At 44.8% G+C, this 21111-nt stretch overlaps 4 protein-coding genes across 5 annotated transcripts; 3 read left to right on the top strand and 1 right to left on the bottom strand.

Moving 5' to 3' along the window:
• Positions 80 to 7490, bottom strand: LOC8058045 (protein ODORANT1). 2 transcript variants are annotated; one of them, XM_021465053.1, is made up of 4 exons: positions 7230 to 7490; positions 6537 to 6612; positions 4473 to 4567; positions 80 to 1980 (listed from the first exon to the last, which is right to left on the bottom strand). In XM_021465053.1, the coding sequence occupies exons 1-4, from the start codon at positions 7238 to 7240 to the stop codon at positions 1470 to 1472; spliced, it is 693 nt and encodes a 230-aa protein (XP_021320728.1). In that variant the 5' UTR covers positions 7241 to 7490; the 3' UTR covers positions 80 to 1469. The 2 variants fall into 2 exon arrangements, with proteins under 2 accessions (XP_021320728.1, XP_021320727.1); XM_021465052.1 differs by lacking the exon at positions 6537 to 6612 and adding an exon at positions 2930 to 4147 and having other exon boundaries at positions 7230 to 7487.
• LOC8058044 (putative ER lumen protein-retaining receptor C28H8.4) lies at positions 10118 to 14274 on the top strand. Its single transcript, XM_002445700.2, has 6 exons — positions 10118 to 10522; positions 11919 to 12118; positions 12541 to 12681; positions 12775 to 12855; positions 13724 to 13848; positions 13932 to 14274. The coding sequence occupies exons 1-6, from the start codon at positions 10297 to 10299 to the stop codon at positions 13978 to 13980; spliced, it is 822 nt and encodes a 273-aa protein (XP_002445745.1). The 5' UTR covers positions 10118 to 10296; the 3' UTR covers positions 13981 to 14274.
• LOC8058043 (E3 ubiquitin ligase BIG BROTHER-related) lies at positions 15410 to 18389 on the top strand. The gene is made up of 7 exons (XM_002445699.2): positions 15410 to 15867; positions 15960 to 16260; positions 16351 to 16418; positions 17311 to 17352; positions 17470 to 17591; positions 17678 to 17786; positions 18020 to 18389. Exons 1-7 carry the CDS (start codon positions 15628 to 15630, stop codon positions 18080 to 18082), a joined length of 945 nt encoding a protein of 314 aa, XP_002445744.1. The 5' UTR covers positions 15410 to 15627; the 3' UTR covers positions 18083 to 18389.
• LOC8058042 (chaperone protein dnaJ 11, chloroplastic) lies at positions 20195 to 21038 on the top strand. Its single transcript, XM_002445698.2, has one exon. It carries the CDS (start codon positions 20292 to 20294, stop codon positions 20739 to 20741), a length of 450 nt encoding a protein of 149 aa, XP_002445743.2. The 5' UTR covers positions 20195 to 20291; the 3' UTR covers positions 20742 to 21038.

Genomic DNA, 21111 nt, shown 5'->3' with positions numbered 1-21111 from the left:
CCCTTGCTTAAGTTACACCCAACTGGATTTAATTCAATTAATCAGTTGATGAGAGGGATGAAAGGAATTTAGTTTCCAGTTCTCACTTGAAAGTCATCCACAATATATTTCGAGTGTAGGTAAAATTTCTGCATATGTTCAAGAATATACTCATGCCCATCAGGTATTTTCATGAATAAGAATACATTCATGCCCACCTGACATAACAGGTGACCTAACTGGCCACAAACAGACTCCAGCGATCCTATCCATGAATTTATCTGGGGTTCTTGAGACTCAGACTTTCAGCAAGAGAGCTTTCCAAATTCTTCAGGAATTCCCAAAACTTCCCATCACCATTAGTGCAGTGGAGAAGTTCAAACAAACAAGGCAGTGCTGTGATTTGGATCACGCAACAAAACCCGCCTTTTTGTACGCATACATGCGCAAGGTTTCAGTGCCAAAACGCTGCAGGAAGGAAGTCAGCTCTCTAACAAACCTGCTTGGTGAGCTTGGAAGGAAGTCAGCTCTCTAACAAGGGCCCCATTCTTGCCTTGTGAATTCGTAACGGCTTTGGTTTCTCCTGGCATTTCATTGTTCATTCATCTGATCGGAGTTGGAAGAAGCACGTCAGCATTACGTGACTATAAACGTACGCCGTGTACGTATGGTTGGTTCACTGAGGCCTTCTTTACGGTCTCGCATCTTTGTCAGGGACATGGACGACAACGGAATAGGGACACCTTTGGCCTCTGAACGTTCATTTCAAGGAAACTGGACTGACCTACTGTGCAATGGTTGTCGTGTTACTCGTTGCAGAATCCAGGCAGGCTCTTGCTGATCCATGTACAGTCCCAGTCATCTTGTTTCTTTGATCCTTTCATCTCTGATGTGCGCTTAAGCTTACCCTCAAATAATTAGGCATTGGCTGATACCTCGCCAAGAATCGGTCGACATTATGCACATCAAAATTCACAAGCCTGTGTGATGAGTGTGATGTTGGAAGGAAGGTGAGTTGACTGTTGGAAGGATGGCGAGTCACTAACATAACATGTTCTGAACTCTGTAATTGCTCAACAGTTGCCCGGGAGAGCGACAGGGAGATATCAGATATACCTCGCTGCTGCACTGCTCAGAGCACAGCCTTAACTTGCACAGAAAATCGGCAATCTTATTCACTGCAACCTGCTGAGCATGACCCTGCGTGTCACATATAGCCTGCCTTGCATGATTCATACATTTGAATCTAGTTCTTCAGCCTCTCATACCGAGAAACATTAGGTTTCTACCAATACAAACCCCTTACTTTTAAGGGCAAGGTATCACTACTCTAGGGTCTAGATATGCCCCGTGCCTATCTCTTTTTTTCACAATCTTATTCGTGTAAGTACTGTATCTATTTTCTATACTGGGAGCTGTGCAGTGTGCAGTGCGCTCAAACTTGCAGTCTGTCTTTCTCCTTATTTTGATGGGCAGTCTTTCTCCGGTCTTTAGAAGTTCGATCCATTTGAGGCGTGGAACGTTGAATTGTCGACTGAGTTCGAGCTGCACATGCCGAAGTCTTGGTAGTCCAGCAGCCAGTCTGTTGTTCCATCCCATGGCAACGCCCCCTCGACATTCCCAAGTTCATCGTTGCTGCTCATAAAATTCAACCATGGCTCATCCATCAACAGGTCTGGCCAATTCACCAGCAGTTCAGGGTCTTGATCACAGCCGTTGGTGCTTGACTCTGGCCAGCTGGACTGCTCTGATGAATCAGTGGACAGTGGAACCTCCCTATGGCTGTCATCCTTCAAGCTCAGCTCCTCTCTGAAGTCGCTGGATTTAGCAGATTCATCTGTAACCGTGGACTGTGAGGAAGTTGCATTGGAATTGGATAGAGGCTGGTGCGTGGCCGGGTCGAGGCCCATCTTGATGAGCTTCTTCTTGATGTGCGTGTTCCAGTGGTTCTTGATCTCATTGTCTGTTCTCCCAGGTAACTTGGCAGCAATCTTGGACCATCTGCATAAGTTTAAGTCATTAGGAGCGCACAAAGCGGTTGTAGTATTTTGTTTCTGGAGAACGAAGCACATGAACGGAAAGGAGCAGCTAACCCTTTTCACTCATGTTTCAGCCAGCTGAATTTGAAGCAAATGCGTAAATACAAATTTCCATTATTTTCACAATCGTGTGCTTCATGTTTTAGAACTGGAGTTTATGCTACAAGTAAAGAGGTTGAGAATGACCTGAGCAGTGCTATTACTGCCCTTCAATTCTAGTGTGCTCTTTGACTCACATACAGGTGTGAAGTCCACATCGGCGTATCACTAACTATCAATTCAAAGTGCAACAACTAAGAAAAGAGAGCCATTATTTTTGTTGTTTTTGAGATAACTTGGCATTTGCAAGAGCACTGAAAGCATGGAACGACCAAGAGGTTACTGCTAAGGGTAAACTAAGGACAAACACAAAAACAAAGGTAAAAAATGGTACCAACGATAGGGTTATAGTATGTAAGATGCAAAGCTCAATAACATGATAAACGCTTTTCAAACTCTATGTAATCTTGATTAACTGCTCCTGGTATGGTATTGCAGGATTTCTTTCTCGATAAACGTGGAGCACCAGGGGGGATTCACAACAATACCACATGCATGTGACTCTGTTACTCTTAACTGCATGAATTCAGTTGGTTCTAAACTTTGTGGCATCATGTTACAGTAAGTACTGCTGCTACACTTCATGTAGACTTACAACACATAAAGCTAGCTACTCTTAGCCAAGTATTCCATCAACATGTTATGTGGTTTGCTCGGCACTTCAAAACTCAACCAGGGGAATTCACCCATGCCAAGGAACTGATGCAAATAGCTTATTCTACCACAGCACAACAAAGAGCATGGATTAACATACAAAATGGAGTATATGCATGCATGCACACGTGTTATCTATACCATGCAACTTAGTATACCTATTGCCGAGCTTGGCATGGAGGTCAATGACGAGCTGCTCCTCGGCAGTGCTGAGGAGGCCACGCTTGAGGTCAGGGCGAAGGTAGTTAGTCCACCGCAGACGGCAGCTCTTGCCGCAACGAAGCAGCCCTGCCAGTTTAGGCACTGCCCGCCAGCAGCACCGGCCATGTGTCAGGATGAAGCTAATGAGCTTCTTGTCCTCCTCCGCTGTCCATGGCCCTCGCTTCACCCCCTGCTTGTCACAGCATGGTTGTCTCCCCATTGATCAATTTACTATCAGCTAGCAGCTTGTACTAGATTAAGCACTGAGTTAACAAGGATATCAGTAAGCTTCTATTGCATTTTATATATGCTGTGAGCCACCAAACTCCACAGACAAACATCAGACAAAAGGGCTGTGAAAGCTCCATTGCAACTGCAATGGATGTCTGCCCGCATATATGTATAGCTCCGTGCAATTTCACTAAAAAAATGTCCTGTGCTTTCCATGCTTTTCTATTTGTTGATGTAGAAAGCGATGGTGATTTGGTTACTATAGAGTAATCTGGAAGTAAGAGTTTAAGTCTGACCTATAATAGACTGTACCATGTTTTTTTTTTTTGACAATAGTAGACTGTACCATGTTAAGCCCTTGTTAAAAAAACAGTTACCAATCGCACTACAGCATCATGGGGTACTTCTACTAGAGTTGATAATCATGTCCATCAAAATGTGATGTGTTAACATCCTTGACCAAGCTGATTATTGTACCTCAATATTCCAATATGGTACAAAGGGATGGTTTGATCTTAAATGAACAACACCCTATTTGCTAATAGATTAGCTCAAATTTCTAGTTACCTATCCATTTCTAAACACGGCAATTTGTTTGCAAATGATGCAACATGAACTAAAGTATGATTATAATTTATAAGTATTGAACCTTCCATTCCTCACAGGGGTATATATGTGTGCCGCCCGTGTTGCCATCTTAAGCAACTATATGTCACCAACCAGTATCATTAGTGGTGCACTATAACAGATAAAACCATGAGAAACAACCAGCATATGCTCTGCAAGCTGCATAACATATGTATATGGGCCTTTGATGATATTGTGCACCATGATGTAAATGTTGCATTTTAAATAGTGAGAAAGCTGAAACATTCAGGCAGTCAGCATCCTAGTTCACTGAGACTGGTGATGTCAACATGACGATCAACCGGTGAGTTTAGCCTCTGCAGAGTTTGATTTACATATCGAGTTAGTACAAACAGCCGAGAAAAGACAACAACTAATTAATTAGACATAGAAAGCGGTGCATCGCCTTGGTTCTTTTCTTTAATGCAAAGATGTGCAGCTCAGTTTCACGTTTGCTAAAAAAAGCACACAGCTTACTTTTGCTAATAAAAAAGCTCAGTTGTAAAGATGAAACTTTAATTCTGTGGCAAAATGGTTATTCTGCAACTAGATGCAAAGAAAGGATAAGAATTAGAGTTTCTTAATCCACCGAACTCTCAAGAAAGTGAATATGGGAAAACAAGGACCCATCTTACAACTTACTTTTGCTTAGAAATGACAGCAAGGGACAGCTTAAGAATCTGTGGGTATTCAAGACATCTGCCGACATGAGGAAGAAATGACTGCGGTCTGATGCTCTGTAACCATAAAAATAATGTCAACTCAGTGATACATATTTGGAGTGTTGATATAAGAAGGAGCATCATCAATCAACCAACAGCCAAACTTTTTGCTATTCAGATACTGTGCTGGGCAACAATGGACATATATTGAACAACTAAAGCCTACATGGGCCAATTTATGCTGTGTGCAAGAAAAAAATGTGCAACTGCTGAATGCTGATAGATAGCAGCAATCTTCTGATACACAATGCTAACTCATTCTTCTGCTGAATCTGCATATGCAAGAAAATTCAATCTGTGAAAGGCTGTGCGCTAAAACTAGAGCATCTTATTATTTATATAGGCAAGTATAATACAACACAGAAACCTTAGCAGATTATTATTTCTAGATAAACAATCCAATCCATGGAAGCTAATGTGTATCTCAGGTATACTGCCACAAAACAGACAGACTTTCGGTTGAAAAAATGATTATCTCATTTCATCTAGAATATAGGCATCTTGTGTGTGTATGTGTGTGTGTGTGTGTGTGTGTGTGTGTGTGTGTGTATATATATATAAGAGAACAAAATGGCCACACCATAAAAATTGCATCTGTTAAATTGTTACTCTCAGAGCCTGTGCACTGTTGCCATCCCAGGTAGTGATGTGTGTTTCTGTGCTGAAAAGTAAAGCAGTAAACAGAAGTTTGCTTTTCGAAAAGTGGTGGATGATAACAATATTTTCCTAGGCCATAGGTCTATTCCATCGAGCCTTCCAATATTTATGCAATAAGCTATAAGTTGCGATGTGCATTTCCAGGAGACATCTAATGCGGATCATACACTAGCTATCATGACAAATACTATCATTTTGTTATTAAAACATAATATGAAAACTTGTAAAACAACTGTACAGGTAGTACTCAAGGATCTACAATCATACAGATTTCAGTTTCACATTGCAATTCAGTTGAGTAGAGAGAAAACCGAGAAAAGTGTGTCAATCCTAAGTCCTAACTTCTGTTTGTAGCCTTTTTCTTCTATTTATTTGCTAACATAGATCTCACCCCTTTTCCCCTTAGAATTCATCTAGTTAATTACATCAAGACAGCCACTTGCTTAATAACATTTTGTGGCAGTTTGTATATGCTCCTGATTGATTCACTTTTCAGCAAAGCAAAATATATATATTATCAAAAGTGATATTATCTCATATATGTTCTTACATGGTAAAATTTTGCCCCAAATTTACGTGTTACCAAATCATTTTAGGTTTCAGTTTCCACGTAACCCTACCAGATGAATCAAATTATCAAAGTCCCTACTTGGAATTGGAAGTCTTAGCCTATCATTTCAAGTTGGAATTGTGATTCACCAATGATCAAGCTGATCAATGAAATGGACAAGACACGCAGAAGAAACTAGAAATTGACCACCAGCTACTGACAGATAAAACCACAGTATAGTGCGACATCCTATCAAAAGACTTGGTCTTCCTGAATCTTCCGTGAATATGATTACTGCTCACATTACGAAGAAGACTAACTTTAAGAGATGCTACTGAAAGAGAATGGGTCGAGTATCGCTTCATCCCATCAGACTAATTCACTGAATGACAGCCTGGATTACCAACCTTCCAGCTACGAAATGGTGCAACTGATGTAGATTGACAAGAAAAAAAAAAGCCTTGATTAGGAGGAGACATTCTAAATATTTAGGCCTTGAAATATGATCTCCTAGCCACTTTAATTTTGAATTAAGCGGTCCTCAGTACCACATCCCACAAGCTTTTAGCACAAGGACTTTTTGAAAGGGTCGAAAATTGACTAGGCTTCCACAAAAGGTTGTCCCTATCTCTTCAAAGAGAGACCAATTTTAAAACTCGCTAGTAAATGTAGCTTCTCTGAGCCTCTAAGTGCTCCATTATTGGTTACCCAATTTTGTAGATAATTAACAAGTAAGGTATTCCATTTGAAGAATTCAGTGGAGCCGGCTATACTGACGTCTTCATGAAGAATGGATACCGACAACATCTGCTCACAATATTTGAGTTGGAATGTTCCTGTCATGCATTCATTCCTGCAGTATTTGAGGAAGCAACTGGTATTACACGCCTTGATTCAATCCCCCATCTGAATGCAGCTACATGCTGGATTATCTGAGCACAGTGGTACTGGTTTTGCAATGAATCAACAGCACCACCAAAGGGACAGGACCGTCCTAGTACCTACTTGATCACTCTCTCTGACCAAATGCTCTCTGTGACCAAATGCCATGACTTTGAGCAAGCTATTCCGAACAAACTCTCATTCCGAAATGTGGTACGTACAACCCTTTTTTGCAGAACAAACACCACAGCAACAGATAAAAGATGGGGATCCCCCAGCTGACACCTCTGAGCGTAAAAGTAGGCCTTCCGATCTAGCTATTTTCGGATCGCAAGCCGCTGTGCACCCGAAACAGCACAGGGAAGGCGCACACGACCTCATTTCGCAGCGATTACCGTGTCGGCTATACACGAACTGCGGAAGCGGAACGATCCTCGATCCTTCCACTAGGCATAACATCAGGTCTCGCTCGTCCCCACTAAGATTTGCAAAGGACTCGAAAAAAGCTATGCTGGATATCGCAACCCGCAAGCGTGTGGCTGTAAGTAAATCCGGCGAGGAGACACAGAATCTTAGGAAGGAACTCACACTGACGACATGGCGCGGGGGAGACGGCGACCTCGCACCCTTCCCCCCCAATGCCCCCACTTTGCACGGAGCCCCGGACGGCCTCAGGGGAGTGGGACCCCCGGTGCACGGACGCTACCGACTCCGCCTTCTTGTTCCTGCTCACTCCGATGGCGATGCCCGGAGGCCGCGGAGCGCAGCCGAGCCGAGCGGCGGCTGGCGGGGGAGGATTCCGTGGGTCGCATGGTCCAGTGTCCCTGGACCAGTGACGAGGCAGACGACGTCTTCTCTGTAAGAGGAGAGGAACCACTATGGCCCAGCCCAGATAGCAAAGACTTGGGCTTTGGCAAATTGCGGAGCCGTCCGTAGCCGTAGGAGAGAACTGGACGTCGAATATTGAGGAACCATCAATGCAGCCCAGCATTGGGTTAGCCCTTGTTTAGTAGGGGGTCAAAAAAGTTTTGGATGTTATATCAATTATTTAGTAGAATGCCGGAAAGGGTATTTGAATATAAATAAAAAAAATTAATTACATAACTCACCTGAAAACTTGGAGACGAATTTATTAAATATAATTAATTCATCATTAGCACATATACGTTACTATAACACTTAAGGCTAATCATAGACTAACTAGGCTTAAAAGATTTGTCTAGTGATTTCCGAACAAACTGTGTAATTAGTTTATTTTTTATTTATATTTAATATTTCATGCATGTGTCCAAATATTTAATGTGATGAGTGAAAATTTTTTAGATTAAACAAGGCCCATCATGGCCCCATCGGCCCCACGGATTCGCAGCCCATTCGTGCCATAGATCGCACGCATCCAGCCCAGCGTCAGCATGAGACTGGCCCGGCCGCCGAGTAGCCCATCAGCTCGGCCGGTACCGCACGCCGGCACGCGGCACGAGCACGACTCCTGGCCTCCTGCCCGCCGTGCCGTGCCGTGCCGTGCGCCGCGTCCACCCCTGCGGGCGTTTGCGCGTCCCGCGTTCCCGACTGACGTCCCGTTCGCCGTGCCGCGGCCCTGTTTGGCTGTCTACACGAGGTCGCAGTCGCGCTCGCACGGCAGCTGGAGGAATTCCGCGCCGTGCGCGGCGGTCCCAGCTGAGCCGAGGACGGTCGCAGCTCTCGTTCCGCGTGGCGTGGATCGTGCGGTGCTTGCCCGGACTCGGCATACGTACCTGACAAGCGACAGCTGGTGATGATGGGATGAGATCACGAGGCAGGCTACTTCCGTGCAAGTGCAACGGTGCAAGTCGTGGTCGATGATGTTGATGTCTTCGTGGTGGCGCCCATCGTCCACTGTCCACTCCACGAGGCGCATTAACAACCCGCACCGAGTCAAACACCGGGTAGATGCCCTACCCTGCCCTACCCGCCCATCCACTCGAGACTCGCCACTGCTCGCTGGCCTGCACGCTGCCGTGTCCTCGAACCAAACCCACGCAACGCTGTGTGTGTTCGATCTGTCCCACACTCCCACGGCCTCCACGAGGCCGCGACGACGTGTCGCAAGGACCGGGATCGAAAACCTCAAGCAGCCCTGGAGCTATGCCATCGATTGTTTCGAGCTAGGGCCTTGTTTATACGAATTTTTTTTTGATTTCGCTACGTAGCACTTTCGTTTGTTTATGGTAAATATTGTTCAATCATAGATTAACTAGGATCAAAAGATTCGTCTCACGATTTACAGACAAACTGTGTAATTAGTTTTTGTTTTCATCTATATTTAGTGCTTCATGCATGTGCCGTAAGATTCGATGTGACGGGGAATCTTGAAAAAATTTTGGATTTCGGTGGGGAACTAAAGGCCTTGTTTAGTTCAAAAAAATTCTGCAAACTAGGAATAATACTATTTTTGTTTGTATTTAACAAATATTATTCAATTATGGACTAACTATACTCAAAAGATTCGCCTTGTCAATTCCGACCAAACTGTGCAATTAGTTTTTACAGACAAACTGTGTAATAAGCTTGCATGCGTCTAAAGATTTGATGTGACGGAGAATCTGAAAAATTTTACAAAATTTTTTGGAACTAACCAAGGCGCTAGTAGGTGGTGTTGGTGATAATTGGCTGCCTATTTTTAACCCTGGAGGCATAATCTGACACGCGTATCTTATCTGGATAAACACTAAATCCAGAAGCCATTTTTCTATAGCATTTCTCCTAAACTATGCTGATTGGAGAGTCTATCTAAATAAAAAAAAGGAAAAAAAATACAATCCATTTTAAAATCATGTTTAGATCCATTAGCATTAATTTTAAAAATTAGTAGCTAAAGATCATTTTTGTTTGGTTGATAAGTCATAGTTGAAAATACTGTTCGCTAATTTTTTGTGAGAGAAAAATGACGTTGAATGACTGACAGATTCAACAGATAAACTCAAGCGAACAGGCAGTATTCCATTAGCAGATTTGGAGTTACTAATAGCTACATCTTTAACTCACCATCCAGCCATATAAAGTATTTCTGAGAGCCTTTCTAAAATCTACAATTTAAATCGCCATTTGGAGGGTCATTGGAGTAAATCATTTTTGATATCTTTGTATTCTTCAATAGCTTTTCTATATGTGTGTCTAGTTTAGAGAGTCATTCTCGCTTTCAATTTTTGGCTAGCGAAAAATACACAATAGAGGATATCCATATGAAAAGGCTGTTGTATGGTATTTTTTTAACAAAATCTCTATTTTTGTAAAATAGGGATAGATATATAAAGAATCTCTTGGACATGCTATAGCTCTTAGCTAGCTAATTTTTAGTGGAAATTAAAGATATCAAAAAATTACTTTAAATATGGGGAAGGAAAGTTTTGCTTGCAAAGGGGGCGTGGGCCCCACAGGCGCAGACCATGAACGCCACGGATCGAAACAGCTGCAACAACCTGACCGGACACCGGACCCGACCCGACCCGTCCATAACTCCACCATCCCCTCCGCCTCGCCTCGCCTCGCCCGTCCCAGGCCCCCCACCCCAGCTCAGGTCCTCAGACTCCTCACGCCGTGCACGAGCCACGAGCCCGAGACCCGGACAGAGCTCGCCTGCGCGGCTGCGCCTCCACCGATCGGCAAGCGGGGGGAGATGAGGGGTTCGTCGCGGAGGCCGGTGGCCGTGGTGATGGCCTGGATGCGGCGCCAGCCGCCCAAGGTCAAGGCCTTCCTCGCCGTCGTCGCGGGGATGGCCGCGCTCGTCTTCATCCGCTTCATCGTCCACGACCACGACAACCTCTTCGTCGCCGCCGAGGCCGCGCACGCGCTCGGGATCGCCGTGCTCATCTACAAGCTCACCAAGGAGAAGACCTGCGCCGGTTCGTCCCCCCCGGTTCCGCCACCCCCCTTTCCCTCTTACCTTACTGCTATATAATCGCATCCCGGCGGCCTATCTGCTCGATCCGTTGGGCTCGCTGATCTTCGATCCAGATTGCTAAAAGCCATGCGTTTGTTTTTCCTTTCTTCGCGTCTATGGACTATGGTGACCGAGCATCGGTGGTCCTCCGTTTATACCACTCTCAGTACTACTAAAGCATATTCTCGTATTTAGTGCGAGTCATGTGGCTTGTTTCGATGGATTTCGTTAGGATTTCCGGCCAGATTCGTTCGAGGCAGTAGATAATTTCCCTGCTGTTTCGCTTAGGGTGTATGCATCGACAGGTCACGCTCGTGGTAATTGTTAATTTCTTAAACTGAATACTGCATGCGACTTGTGCTGTGGTGGGCATTGCTGCGGGAGGAGTTTGGTATGTGCGCTGCTTTCTGGGGAGGATGTTTTTCTATGGCGGTATCACTGGGTGAGGCGGTGAGCCTTCATTCAAACTGTTCCATAGTTATATAACTGGGAGAGCCCAAGAGGAGGATACGAGCTTGTGCCTGCTTGATGCAATGGGTTCATTTGCTTAAAGTCAACCGTGTTAGTCTATTAAGGGGTTGTTTGGTTTTTGGAACCATGTCGATCCCATGATTTTTGTGGAATGACCCCACTCCTCATCCTCTTACTAATCATGAGAGATGAGGTGGTGATGAATCAAACCATTACATTCCACAAACCAAACAAAAAGGTGATGAGTCAGAAGATAAAGGACCCCTTTCCCCAAACCAAATTAGTAGCCGATTCGGGCTACTTATACTTTGTTTCCAATTATGGAAATGCAATAGCATTATTGGATTTGTATGGCATATGGATGGAGAATTCTGTGACCTGCTCTTGTCTGTGCAAATTTGGGAATAAGCCACCATCATCCCCTGGTGCTCTCGTGCAGTGAGTGTGGTGGCTTTAGTTTCTTTTGGTACCTACATTTGTCTCATTTATGGAATTGTTGCTTTCAGCACTCACTTTTTGAAAGGATTATGTGCCTAATGCTTTGTTAATGCAAACCTTGGCATATAAAAATAGGCAATGGACAATATTAGTGGTATGGTTTATACACATCATCATAATCATCATCTTGTAGTTAATATATTACTTAGTATATAATGGTTGTCCTGCCATAACAATATGTGGATGGCCTAAGAATCTATCTGCTTACATACTTTAGATATTTATGTTTAGACAAAGGACTAGATTTAAGAATATGCACTGGCATTTTAATTTATGTTGAAATTGGTCCTAAGATAAGCTTGATATTTTTATTAGTTTATTTTCATGGCTCATGATGTTTAAATTTCTACTCATACTCTAATTTTGTACAAATTGTGTATCTCTTTCAGGATTGTCACTCAAGTCTCAGGATTTGACCGCATTATTTCTGGCTGTTAGGTTGTATTGTAGTTTTGTTATGGAATATGACATCCATACAATTCTGGATACAGCTACACTTGCAGCTACCCTTTTTGTTATTTACATGATTCGGTTCAAACTGAGGTCAACATATATGCTGGACAAAGACAACTTTGCATTGTACTATGTGGTAAGAACCATATTAATCTCTTAACTTCAAGGCAATGAGCATCTAGGGACCTTATACTGTCTTTTGCTCTGTAGAGTATAACCTGTATTTTGAATATGTATCCAGAAGTTGTAGTTTCAAAATGGCTATGCGTTGTTTCACACTGCTCTGCTTGACCCAGAGTTTGTACTTTGTACCACCAGCAAGAGCATTTCTGGCTGTATACTTTAGTCCCGCATGATCGCTATCACTGCTTTGATGAATAACTTGTAGAAAGAATTTTATCTCAGATCTCAAATTGCATCTGTGCTGCTGTCTGTTTTTGGCCATTTTATTGTTTGCCTTTTTTTTCTTGAAAGGAAAATGGCAGGGGAGGCCCCTAATGTGTTTTAAAAATGTCTCCTATGGGCCACACATAGTATCTAACTATGTTTCCTTTCCAGGTATTGCCTTGTGCTGTGCTAGCGCTACTTATTCATCCTTCAACATCGCACAACATAGTGAACAGAATCTGCTGGGCCTTCTGTGTTTATTTGGAAGCAGTTTCAGTGCTGCCCCAGTTGCGCTTGATGCAAAATACCAAGGTGAATATCTAAACATGCATTGGTGTTTGAAACAATATCCAAATATCCAATCGCTGTATTTATCTGATATTGTATTTCTATTCTTTTCTGCAGATCGTTGAGCCGTTCACAGCTCATTATGTGTTTGCCCTGGGTGTTGCAAGGTTTCTTAGCTGTGCACACTGGGTCCTTCAGGTTCTTTTCTTTCTGTCTCCTTCCCTTTTTATTTTCTTTTAAAAGAACTACCATGCTAGTTTCATCCTTTCTTAACCAAAGAGTCAGCTATCTATTTTTGAGGCCCTAATTTTAGTAGAGTAAGAACAAATGTCTTCCCCATCAGTTAGACTATGGACTAAATCGTTGCAAAGGGTGGACTTCCAAGATATCCTAGGCTGAAAAGAAGAACAGTACGGAAGCACAATTATACAGAATAATTCAGTCATCATAGAGTATAGATGAGCAGTGATTAATGAAACAGCACCAAATTGTTGCAAAGGTCTGGACTTCCAAGATATCCTTCCTAAGCTGAAAAGAAGAACAGTATGGAAGCACAATTAATCAATTATACAAAAAAAATTTCAGTCATCATAGAGTATAGATGAGCAGTGATTAATGAAACAGCAAAGCATTTTTTTTAAAAAAAAATAGGTGTCATTTTCTTGTTATTGATACCATCACCTGTGTTTATGTCCAATGCAAAATATGCTGGAAGTACTCTACTCTGTTCTACCTGATCCCATGCTGTATGATATTTTCTCAGTATGTCTGCTTTCAGCTGAAATTTGATTTGTTACCTAGTATTTTACTGGCTGTTGGGTCCTTATTGACTAGTGAAGTTAGGTTTGAAGAATGCTTGAATTGACATTCCTTATGAGTATCTATGTACAGTATCTCCAGTTTAAGGTTGTCTACTAGGAAACTTGTGGTGTTCATGCATGGAGGAAATATCCTCCTTACTCATGGTTTTTAGATGAATGAAAGCTTGAATTTGTGTTTTTGCAGAGTTCAAGTTTTTTCTGAGTTCAATCCATCTGATATCAGTTTCGATTACTCTGCTTTGTAGGTTTTGGATACCCGCGGCCGTTTGTTGACTGCTCTGGGCTATGGTTTGTGGCCCTCAATGGTTCTTCTCTCCGAAATTGTTCAGACATTCATCCTTGCAGATTTCTGCTACTACTATGTGAAGAGGTACATATGGTCCAGCATTTCTTAGCACTTGCGCGAAAGCATTGAGCATCGACTAACGAACCTACTTCTGGCGGCACACGCAGTGTTTTCGGTGGGCAACTGGTGCTGCGGCTTCCGTCCGGGGTGGTTTGAAAACTGCAGCGAGATAGAAAAGCATACCGTTCGTTTCTTCTCTCTTCATCATACGAAGCAGCAGTCACTATGCTCCTAGTGCCCAAACTTTTGAATCCTTAAGTGAATTAGCGGAGCCCTGTTCGCTCTAACTTTTTTTCTTAAGTTGTAAACTGTTTACATGAAAAACTGTACCAATACCGTGAAACGTAGGCTGTTCATCTAACTTTTTCGTCCAGGCTAGAGTTGAAGCACGTAGCTTCCACACCCGACTTGTCGCATTTCCAGAATAGAGGCCATTTCAATGACTGTTTATCTTTCGTTCTCGGTTTTCTGTGTGTTGTAGAAATAGACGGAATGTGAGGATACATTCCTACTTGGGTAGCTGTTAAGCATTGGTTCCAGCCTCCAGATGTCTGGATGGATGCTTTGCTTCAGCATCATAGAATTGGTGCTTAGCTCTGGACTCTGTCGGAATGTGCAGCTGCAACTCCAGCGATGCTTACGATTTGGGGCCTGAGATGACTTGTTTCCTCCTCCATCATTCGGGGTACCGGATGATTGGAGCCGATCTGTCATCGGCGTACAAGCGCATAGCGTAAGCAGAGGTTATCAACCCAGTGTCTGCAACGGCAAACGCCTCAAGAATATCCATGGCGCATCCGTGCAAGAAACAAGTTGGCGCTCGCATGCTGATGCCGGCAAGCCTAGTAGCTCCCGTGCCGGCCCGTGTAGGCATGATCTACTTGCCGTGAGCCCACGGCCTGCTGCTCGCTAAACTTCGCCGGCAAGGTAGACGTCGACCGCAAGTTTCAAACTTTCGATTGGACTTGTCTTCCGTTGTGTTCCGTCAGCTATTCGGAACTCCGACCCCTCTAGGGCCTTGTTTACTTCCAAAAAATTTTGTAAAATAGGAATAGTAGCACTTTCGTTTGTATTTGATAAATATTGTCCAATTATAGACTAACTAGACTCAAAAGATTCGTCTCGTCAATTCCGACCAAACTGTGCAATTAGTTTTTATTTTTATCTATATTTAATACTCCATACATATGTCTAAAGATTCGATATGACGGGGAATCTAAAAAATTTTACAAAATTTTTGGGGACTAACAAGGCCTAGATTTCTTGCAATGCCTCGAATTCTGACTAGGTGAACCCTCCGTGGCCGACATGTAGGGCCCACCACCCACAGTTATATAGGTCTTGTTTAGTTCGGTCCGAAAACCAAAAAGTTTTTAAAATTCACCGTCCCATCGAATCTTTTGGCACATGCATGAAACATTAAATATAAACGAAAATAAAAACTAATTGTATAGTTTATCTGTAAATCGCGAGACTTTTGATTCTAGTTATTATAATTGGACAATATTTGCCACAGATAAATGAAAGTGTAACGGTAGCAAAATCCAAATTTTTTTCGCTTCAACACGCCCACGCATCACAGGCGGTGTGCCGTTGTCTGTCTCGTCTCTCAGATCCCCTGTTTTAAATCGGAACGCGACGCCACAATCCCGCACTGCGCCGCCGCCACCGCCACCGCTCTGCCCTGTCCGCTGCTCGCCGCTCTCTTGCCCGCTCCCTTTCCCAACGTTATTAACCCACGCAATCGGACCGGCGCACACGACGCCGCCCTCCCATCTCTCGAATCCCACCGTGCTCAGCGCGATGGACGGCTCATCCAAGCGGATCGACGGTGGCGGCGCCGACAAGCCCAGCCCCGACAACGACCAGAACCAGAACGCTAGCCCCAACGTACCGGCGGCGTCCGCCGCCGGAGACGACGGCGCCTCGGTCGCTGCTGCGGCGGCGGCGGCTGCCGCGCCGCCCGCCGACGGGAGGCGGCCGTTCACCAGCCTCAGCCAAGAGGAGGCCGACCTCGCCCTCGCCCGCGTTCTCCAGGAGCAGGTAAGCGCTGGAGATCTCGCAGGATCGGTTGCCCCCCGTGGGGTAGGGGCTTGCTACGAGACTTCGCCGCTGATTCCTCGTGCCTTTTGCAGGAGCGGGCGTACATGATGCTGACCGGCGGCGAGTACGCGATCTCGGACGCCGGGAGCTACGACTACGACGAGGAGGAGGGGGAAGATGACGACGATGGGAGCGACTACGAGGAGGAAGGGGAGGCGCTCGACGAGGACGAGCAGGTTGGGGACGCGGAAGCGGAGGGGGCCGAGGGGGACCAGGACCTGGACCTTGACCCTGCGCAGTACGAGGACGACGAGGCCTTCGCGCGCGCCCTGCAGGACGCCGAGGAGCGCGACGTCGCCGACAGGCTCATGGCGCTCGTTGGGATCGGTGATTGTGAGTGTACAGGCTGATGTCGAAATTCAGTCACCTTTGATCCTTCTTTTCCCCCTTTTTTTATGGTGCTTAATCTGCCGCTGTGGACAGGGCGAGCCATGGAGCAGGATGATGCTGGGGACCACGAGGAGGACGAAGATGATGGGGTTCATACACAGGTGACATTTTCTATCTAATTCAGGCCTTGTTTAGATGCGAAAAGATTTTGGATTTTGTTTCGCTACTGTAGCACTTTCGTTTGTTTATGGTAAATATTGTCTAATTATGTATTAACTAGGATCAAAAGATTTGTCTTCCGATTTACAGTTCTGTGCAATTAGTTTTTATTTTCGTTTATATTTAATGCTTCATGTGTGCCGAAAGATTCAATGTGACGGGGAATCTTGAAAACATTTTGGTTTTCGGGGTGAACTAAACAAGGCGTCAAGGCGTCAGTTCATGAACAGGACGAATCAAATCATGAGCAGGACGAATCAGATTATGTACCTTTGGATAGTTTTATAAAGAAATCCTAAGATTATTAGTGGTAATAACACAAACACATGATTATTAGTGGTGATAATACAAACACATGAACTGTTTAAGCTAGTGAAATATCTTACCACATCATTTCTTGAGCTCAATATGGTGGTAGTACATCATAATCTTGAGTCATTAGTCTGAATTTCCTTCTTACTGGTAAGAAATACTCCATTCCAAATTGTAAGTTGTTTTGGCTTTTCTATGTACATAGCTTTTGTTACATCTAGATATACATTGTGTCTAGATATAAAGTAAAAACTATTTATCTAGAAAAGCCAGAACAACTTACAATTTGGAATAGTGGGAGTAGAATTTTGTTTGAATTTACTAAAAACATTTTAATTGGGAGTGACAATTTTCATGTTACTGTTGATGATTGGCTGTGGAGAAGCAATCATATAACTGCTTATTGAAAACAATTTCTTTTATTTGGAAATGGTTCTTATTTTCTTGATATATTGATTGAAAAATCTCCTTGGAATAAAGCTGGTATCTGACACTTAATTGTTATGTTATTTTGAACTTTAGGATGCATGGGAAGATGTTGATCCAGACGAATACTCTTATGAGGCAAGTTATCTTTGTTGATGAAGAGAATGGGATGTTTTGTGTGTGTTTTCTACTTTCCGTGTAAACCTGGAACCTGAAAGATATGTTATTAAATATTCATGAATCTGGTGATCTCAGGAGCTAATTGCATTGGGTGAAGTTGTCGGTACAGAAAGCAAAGGCCTTGCTGCTGATACTATTGCTTCATTACCTTCGGTAACTTACCATGCACAAGACAAGCAAGATGGCAACATGGAACAGTATGAACATCATTTTTTTATGCTTTGTCCCTAAAAATGCTATCTGTGTGCAGAGTGTTATCCTGATCTATCAAACTCATTTGCAGATGTGTTATTTGTCGTGTGGAGTTTGACGAAGGCGAGTCATTAGTTGCACTTCCTTGCAAACATCCTTATCATTCTGAGTGCATAAACCAGTGGCTGCAGTTAAACAAGGTATAAGCACCGCCATATATATATCTTCTGAAATCCTTCTCTAAATATGATGTTTAAGCTTTCCCAAAACATTGGTTTTTGGAATGGTTGTATGATTCTATCCTTTTATCACCATTTAGCATAATAAAACAATCAAGAACAGCGTTACTCTGAACGCAACTTGGACATACAATTGAATAGTGGATAAGTGTCTGAACTGCATGAATTTGACATATATCCTTTGACTGTCTCAGGTATGCCCGATGTGCAGTGCTGAAGTTTCCACCTCTGCGAACAATGTGAACAAGCAGGCATGACTATTCAGTTGGAAGAAAATAGCGGCGGCTTGATTTATCTGCCATTGCTGAAATGAAAGTAGTGCCAACTGTTGAATTGTTCTGATAAGCAAGGGAAATGGATGGGTCTGTTTCCCTGTTTTCTTTAGTTCAACAGGCTTAGTCCCCCCTGTACCTGCTGCTAATTTTATGGCCCTGCCGCTGGTTATTTATGCATTCCATTAGACTTATTCATTCATGATTCATTGCTTGTAGATGTAAAACAACAATCATACCAATAGCCAGTAGCCATTGTTTTAATATTTGTCTGATCTTTCCATGTTCAAAACGGTCGCATCCCCCCCCCCCTAATTTGAGACGGGGCAATTGTTCCTGAAGCTGCCGCTTGTGTTCAAAACTTCAAATGAGTTGAGGTGATATGAGGAGTTTAACTGATCAGTACTTATGCGTGAGATCGCCGTTGAAAGGGGCAGGAATCCGTTAGGCCTGGTTTAGTTTCCAAATTTTTTTGTTTTGGGATACTGTAGCATTTTGTTTTATTTGGTAATTAATTATCCAATCATGGACTAACTAGGCTCAAAAGATTCATCTCGCGATTTACAGACAAACTATGCAATTAGTTTTTGTTTTCATCTATATTTAATGCTTCATGCATATGCCGCAAAATTCGATGTGACGGAAAATCTTAAAAAATTTTGGCTACCTTTTAGGAACTAAACACTTTATGACAATAAAGCATTACAGAAAACAAAAACTTATTATATATTTTACAGTAAGATTACTTTTAGCCGGACATGATTTTCATAAAAAATGTGTAGGAAATATAAAAACTCCTTCATTCCATAGGGTGCGCGTAAACGAGCTCAACACAACCAAAGCCAGCGAATTGCTCAAAAAAAAAAAAAAAAAAAGCCAAAGCCAGCGAAGGTTTCATTCTCGTGGGCCTGGCAAGGTTTCACTCTCGTGGGCCTGCAACAATTTAGCTCCAGTGGACATGGGCTAGCTGTTGCCAAAGGCTCTAGGCCGCCGAATGAAAGCTGAATAGCCGATTATATATATTCCTCTGAAAAAAACCTGATTATATATATAAATAAAAATGATTTTGAAGTACAGTCACAACATGATAGTATAGTACTTAAAAAATAAGGTACCGTATCGGCGCTACCCCGTGTGTGTGTTTTTTTTTCTCTCATGCATGCAGCTTGCGGCGTGGCAACAAGAGTGGTGTGTTTACCCCAGTCTCAATGCATAGTTTCATGATACAGTTACTAAGACTATAAATTAGGCAACCGAGCTATATGAGTCTCATGGAGATGAAACTCCTTCATTTAATTACCCTGCCAAGTCGGTAATTTTGTTTATGTGGCACCCAATTTAATGTGCATGACACTGGCACGTGCCTAGCCGGTAGGTCTCGAAAGTAGTGTGTTGATGCATGCTTCTACAGGACCGAGCATATCATTGCGCCGCGCGACACACGAGTTTGGGGTCCGGGGCCGTGCCGGTGTCGGCGCGGATCTTTTTTTCCACGCGCTGTTCCTGTGTGTACACGCTCCGGAAGCGGGGCTTTTGCTGTGCATGGACGTACAAAAAGCCAACTCTTGGCGTGTGGTGCCTCGGTCGGCGGCGAGCCGTCGGTTACCAGCAGCCCCAAGATTTCGCCGGGACAGGGTGGCGGTGGAACGATGTGGACCTCGCAAATCCACCCCGGCTGGACCTGCACGAAGCACCGGCCGCAGCGCAGCGCAGCGCAGGAAACCGGAATACCGGATGGGCACGACAGCGAAGGTCCCCGTTGTTCGTCTCATCGACCGCGCAAAAGTCAGGAACCGACCAAGTGGCAGGCAGGTCTGTCTCAACCGTCGGGCGGCGCCAAGAGGCCAACGCAAACAGAGGTCGGCCGCGCGCCACGCCAACGGGGCAAACCCACGGGAATTCGAATCAAAAAAACACGGGTGCTCCCGTCCATCCATCAGAATCAGGGGGCACTCGGACAGCGACGCGCCCCCAGGTCCGGGTGCGCCGCCCAGCCGTGTCCCCCAAGCACAGGACGGCTCTGACACACACCCACCTCCTCCCCAACCTGCCGAAAATCCCCATCCGCCGCGGGTAGAAAATCATCAGCTATAAAGACGACGCGCGGGCGGCCACGGGCGCCAACGTCTCACCTGTGAGCTGTGACCTTTCCCCCCTGTTCCTCAGATCTTTGGATTCTCCGTCCCTCCGTCTGATGATCTCTGCGCCTCTGCGGGTGTCGGCGCCGAAGGCTGCCGTCGGGGGTGGGTCGTTCCTGTTCGGCGGCGCGTCCTACGTCGATTCCAAGCCCAGCAAGATCAAGATCCGGTGCGCCGCGGCGGCGGCGCCGGCGGTGGGGAGGGGGGGCGCTGCTGCTGCTGCCGCCACGCTGTACGAGGTGCTGGGCCTGCGCGCCGGCGCGACGGGCAGGGAGATCAAGGCCGCGTACCGGCGCCTGGCGCGGGAGCGGCACCCGGACGTGGCGCCCGCGCCCGGCGCCGCCGCGGAGTTCGTCCGCCTCCACGACGCCTACGCCACGCTCTCCGACCCGGACACCCGCGCGCGCTACGACCGCGGCGCCGTGGCCGTGGCGCAGCGCCCGTGGAGCGGCGGCGGCGGCGGCGGCCGGCCCCGCCGCACATGGGAGACGGACCAGTGCTGGTAGAAGAGAGCCTCGAGTCTAGACACACGGGCCGGGCAGAGCGCCCACGCCGTTCTTGTCTGTCTGCAGAGTAGTTAGGACCTCCCTCCCTGCCGCCAGCCATGCGGCCATGGCGGCTCACCGTGGATTTTTTTTTTTTTTTTTTTTTTTTTTTTTTTTTTGTATTGGTGGCCATCCATGTAGTGTGATTTCGTTTTCCTTCTTCGTGTATGATCTTGAGAAGGGATTGCGAACAAATTGACCTATGTAAATACTAGTATCGTTGAGAGGTTTGAAGGAAGCAGCCCTGCCTCTGTTAAATCTTGTGTAAGCTGTTCCCTCCAGTATGCCAGTGCGGTTCCAAATTTCCGGGGAGCCGTCTTCTTCCTTGGAT

Source organism: Sorghum bicolor, chromosome 7 (genome assembly GCF_000003195.3).
Source record: "Sorghum bicolor cultivar BTx623 chromosome 7, Sorghum_bicolor_NCBIv3, whole genome shotgun sequence".
NCBI classification, from domain to species: Eukaryota; Viridiplantae; Streptophyta; class Magnoliopsida; order Poales; family Poaceae; genus Sorghum; species Sorghum bicolor.
Note: the sequence above shows the minus strand (reverse complement) of the source record. Positions and strands in the feature narration are given on the sequence as shown.

What these genes read in the sequence shown, in the direction of transcription:
- LOC8058043 (XM_002445699.2), top strand. Translation starts at nt 15,628, where the DNA reads ATGGACGGCTCATCCAAGCGGATCGACGGTGGCGGCGCCGACAAGCCC. An exon ending in ATGATGGGGTTCATACACAG is followed by an intron (nt 16,419 to 17,310) that starts GTGACATTTTCT and finishes TTTGAACTTTAG; the next exon opens with GATGCATGGGAAGATGTTGA. An exon ending in CAGACGAATACTCTTATGAG is followed by an intron (nt 17,353 to 17,469) that starts GCAAGTTATCTT and finishes TGGTGATCTCAG; the next exon opens with GAGCTAATTGCATTGGGTGA.
- LOC8058044 (XM_002445700.2), top strand. Translation starts at nt 10,297, where the DNA reads ATGAGGGGTTCGTCGCGGAGGCCGGTGGCCGTGGTGATGGCCTGGATG. An exon ending in CAAGGAGAAGACCTGCGCCG is followed by an intron (nt 10,523 to 11,918) that starts GTTCGTCCCCCC and finishes TATCTCTTTCAG; the next exon opens with GATTGTCACTCAAGTCTCAG. An exon ending in ACTTTGCATTGTACTATGTG is followed by an intron (nt 12,119 to 12,540) that starts GTAAGAACCATA and finishes TTTCCTTTCCAG; the next exon opens with GTATTGCCTTGTGCTGTGCT.
- LOC8058042 (XM_002445698.2), top strand. Translation starts at nt 20,292, where the DNA reads ATGATCTCTGCGCCTCTGCGGGTGTCGGCGCCGAAGGCTGCCGTCGGG.
- LOC8058045 (XM_021465052.1), bottom strand. Translation starts at nt 3,192, where the DNA reads ATGGGGAGACAACCATGCTGTGACAAGCAGGGGGTGAAGCGAGGGCCA. An exon ending in CATGCCAAGCTCGGCAATAG is followed by an intron (nt 1,981 to 2,929) that starts GTATACTAAGTT and finishes AAACTTATGCAG; the next exon opens with ATGGTCCAAGATTGCTGCCA.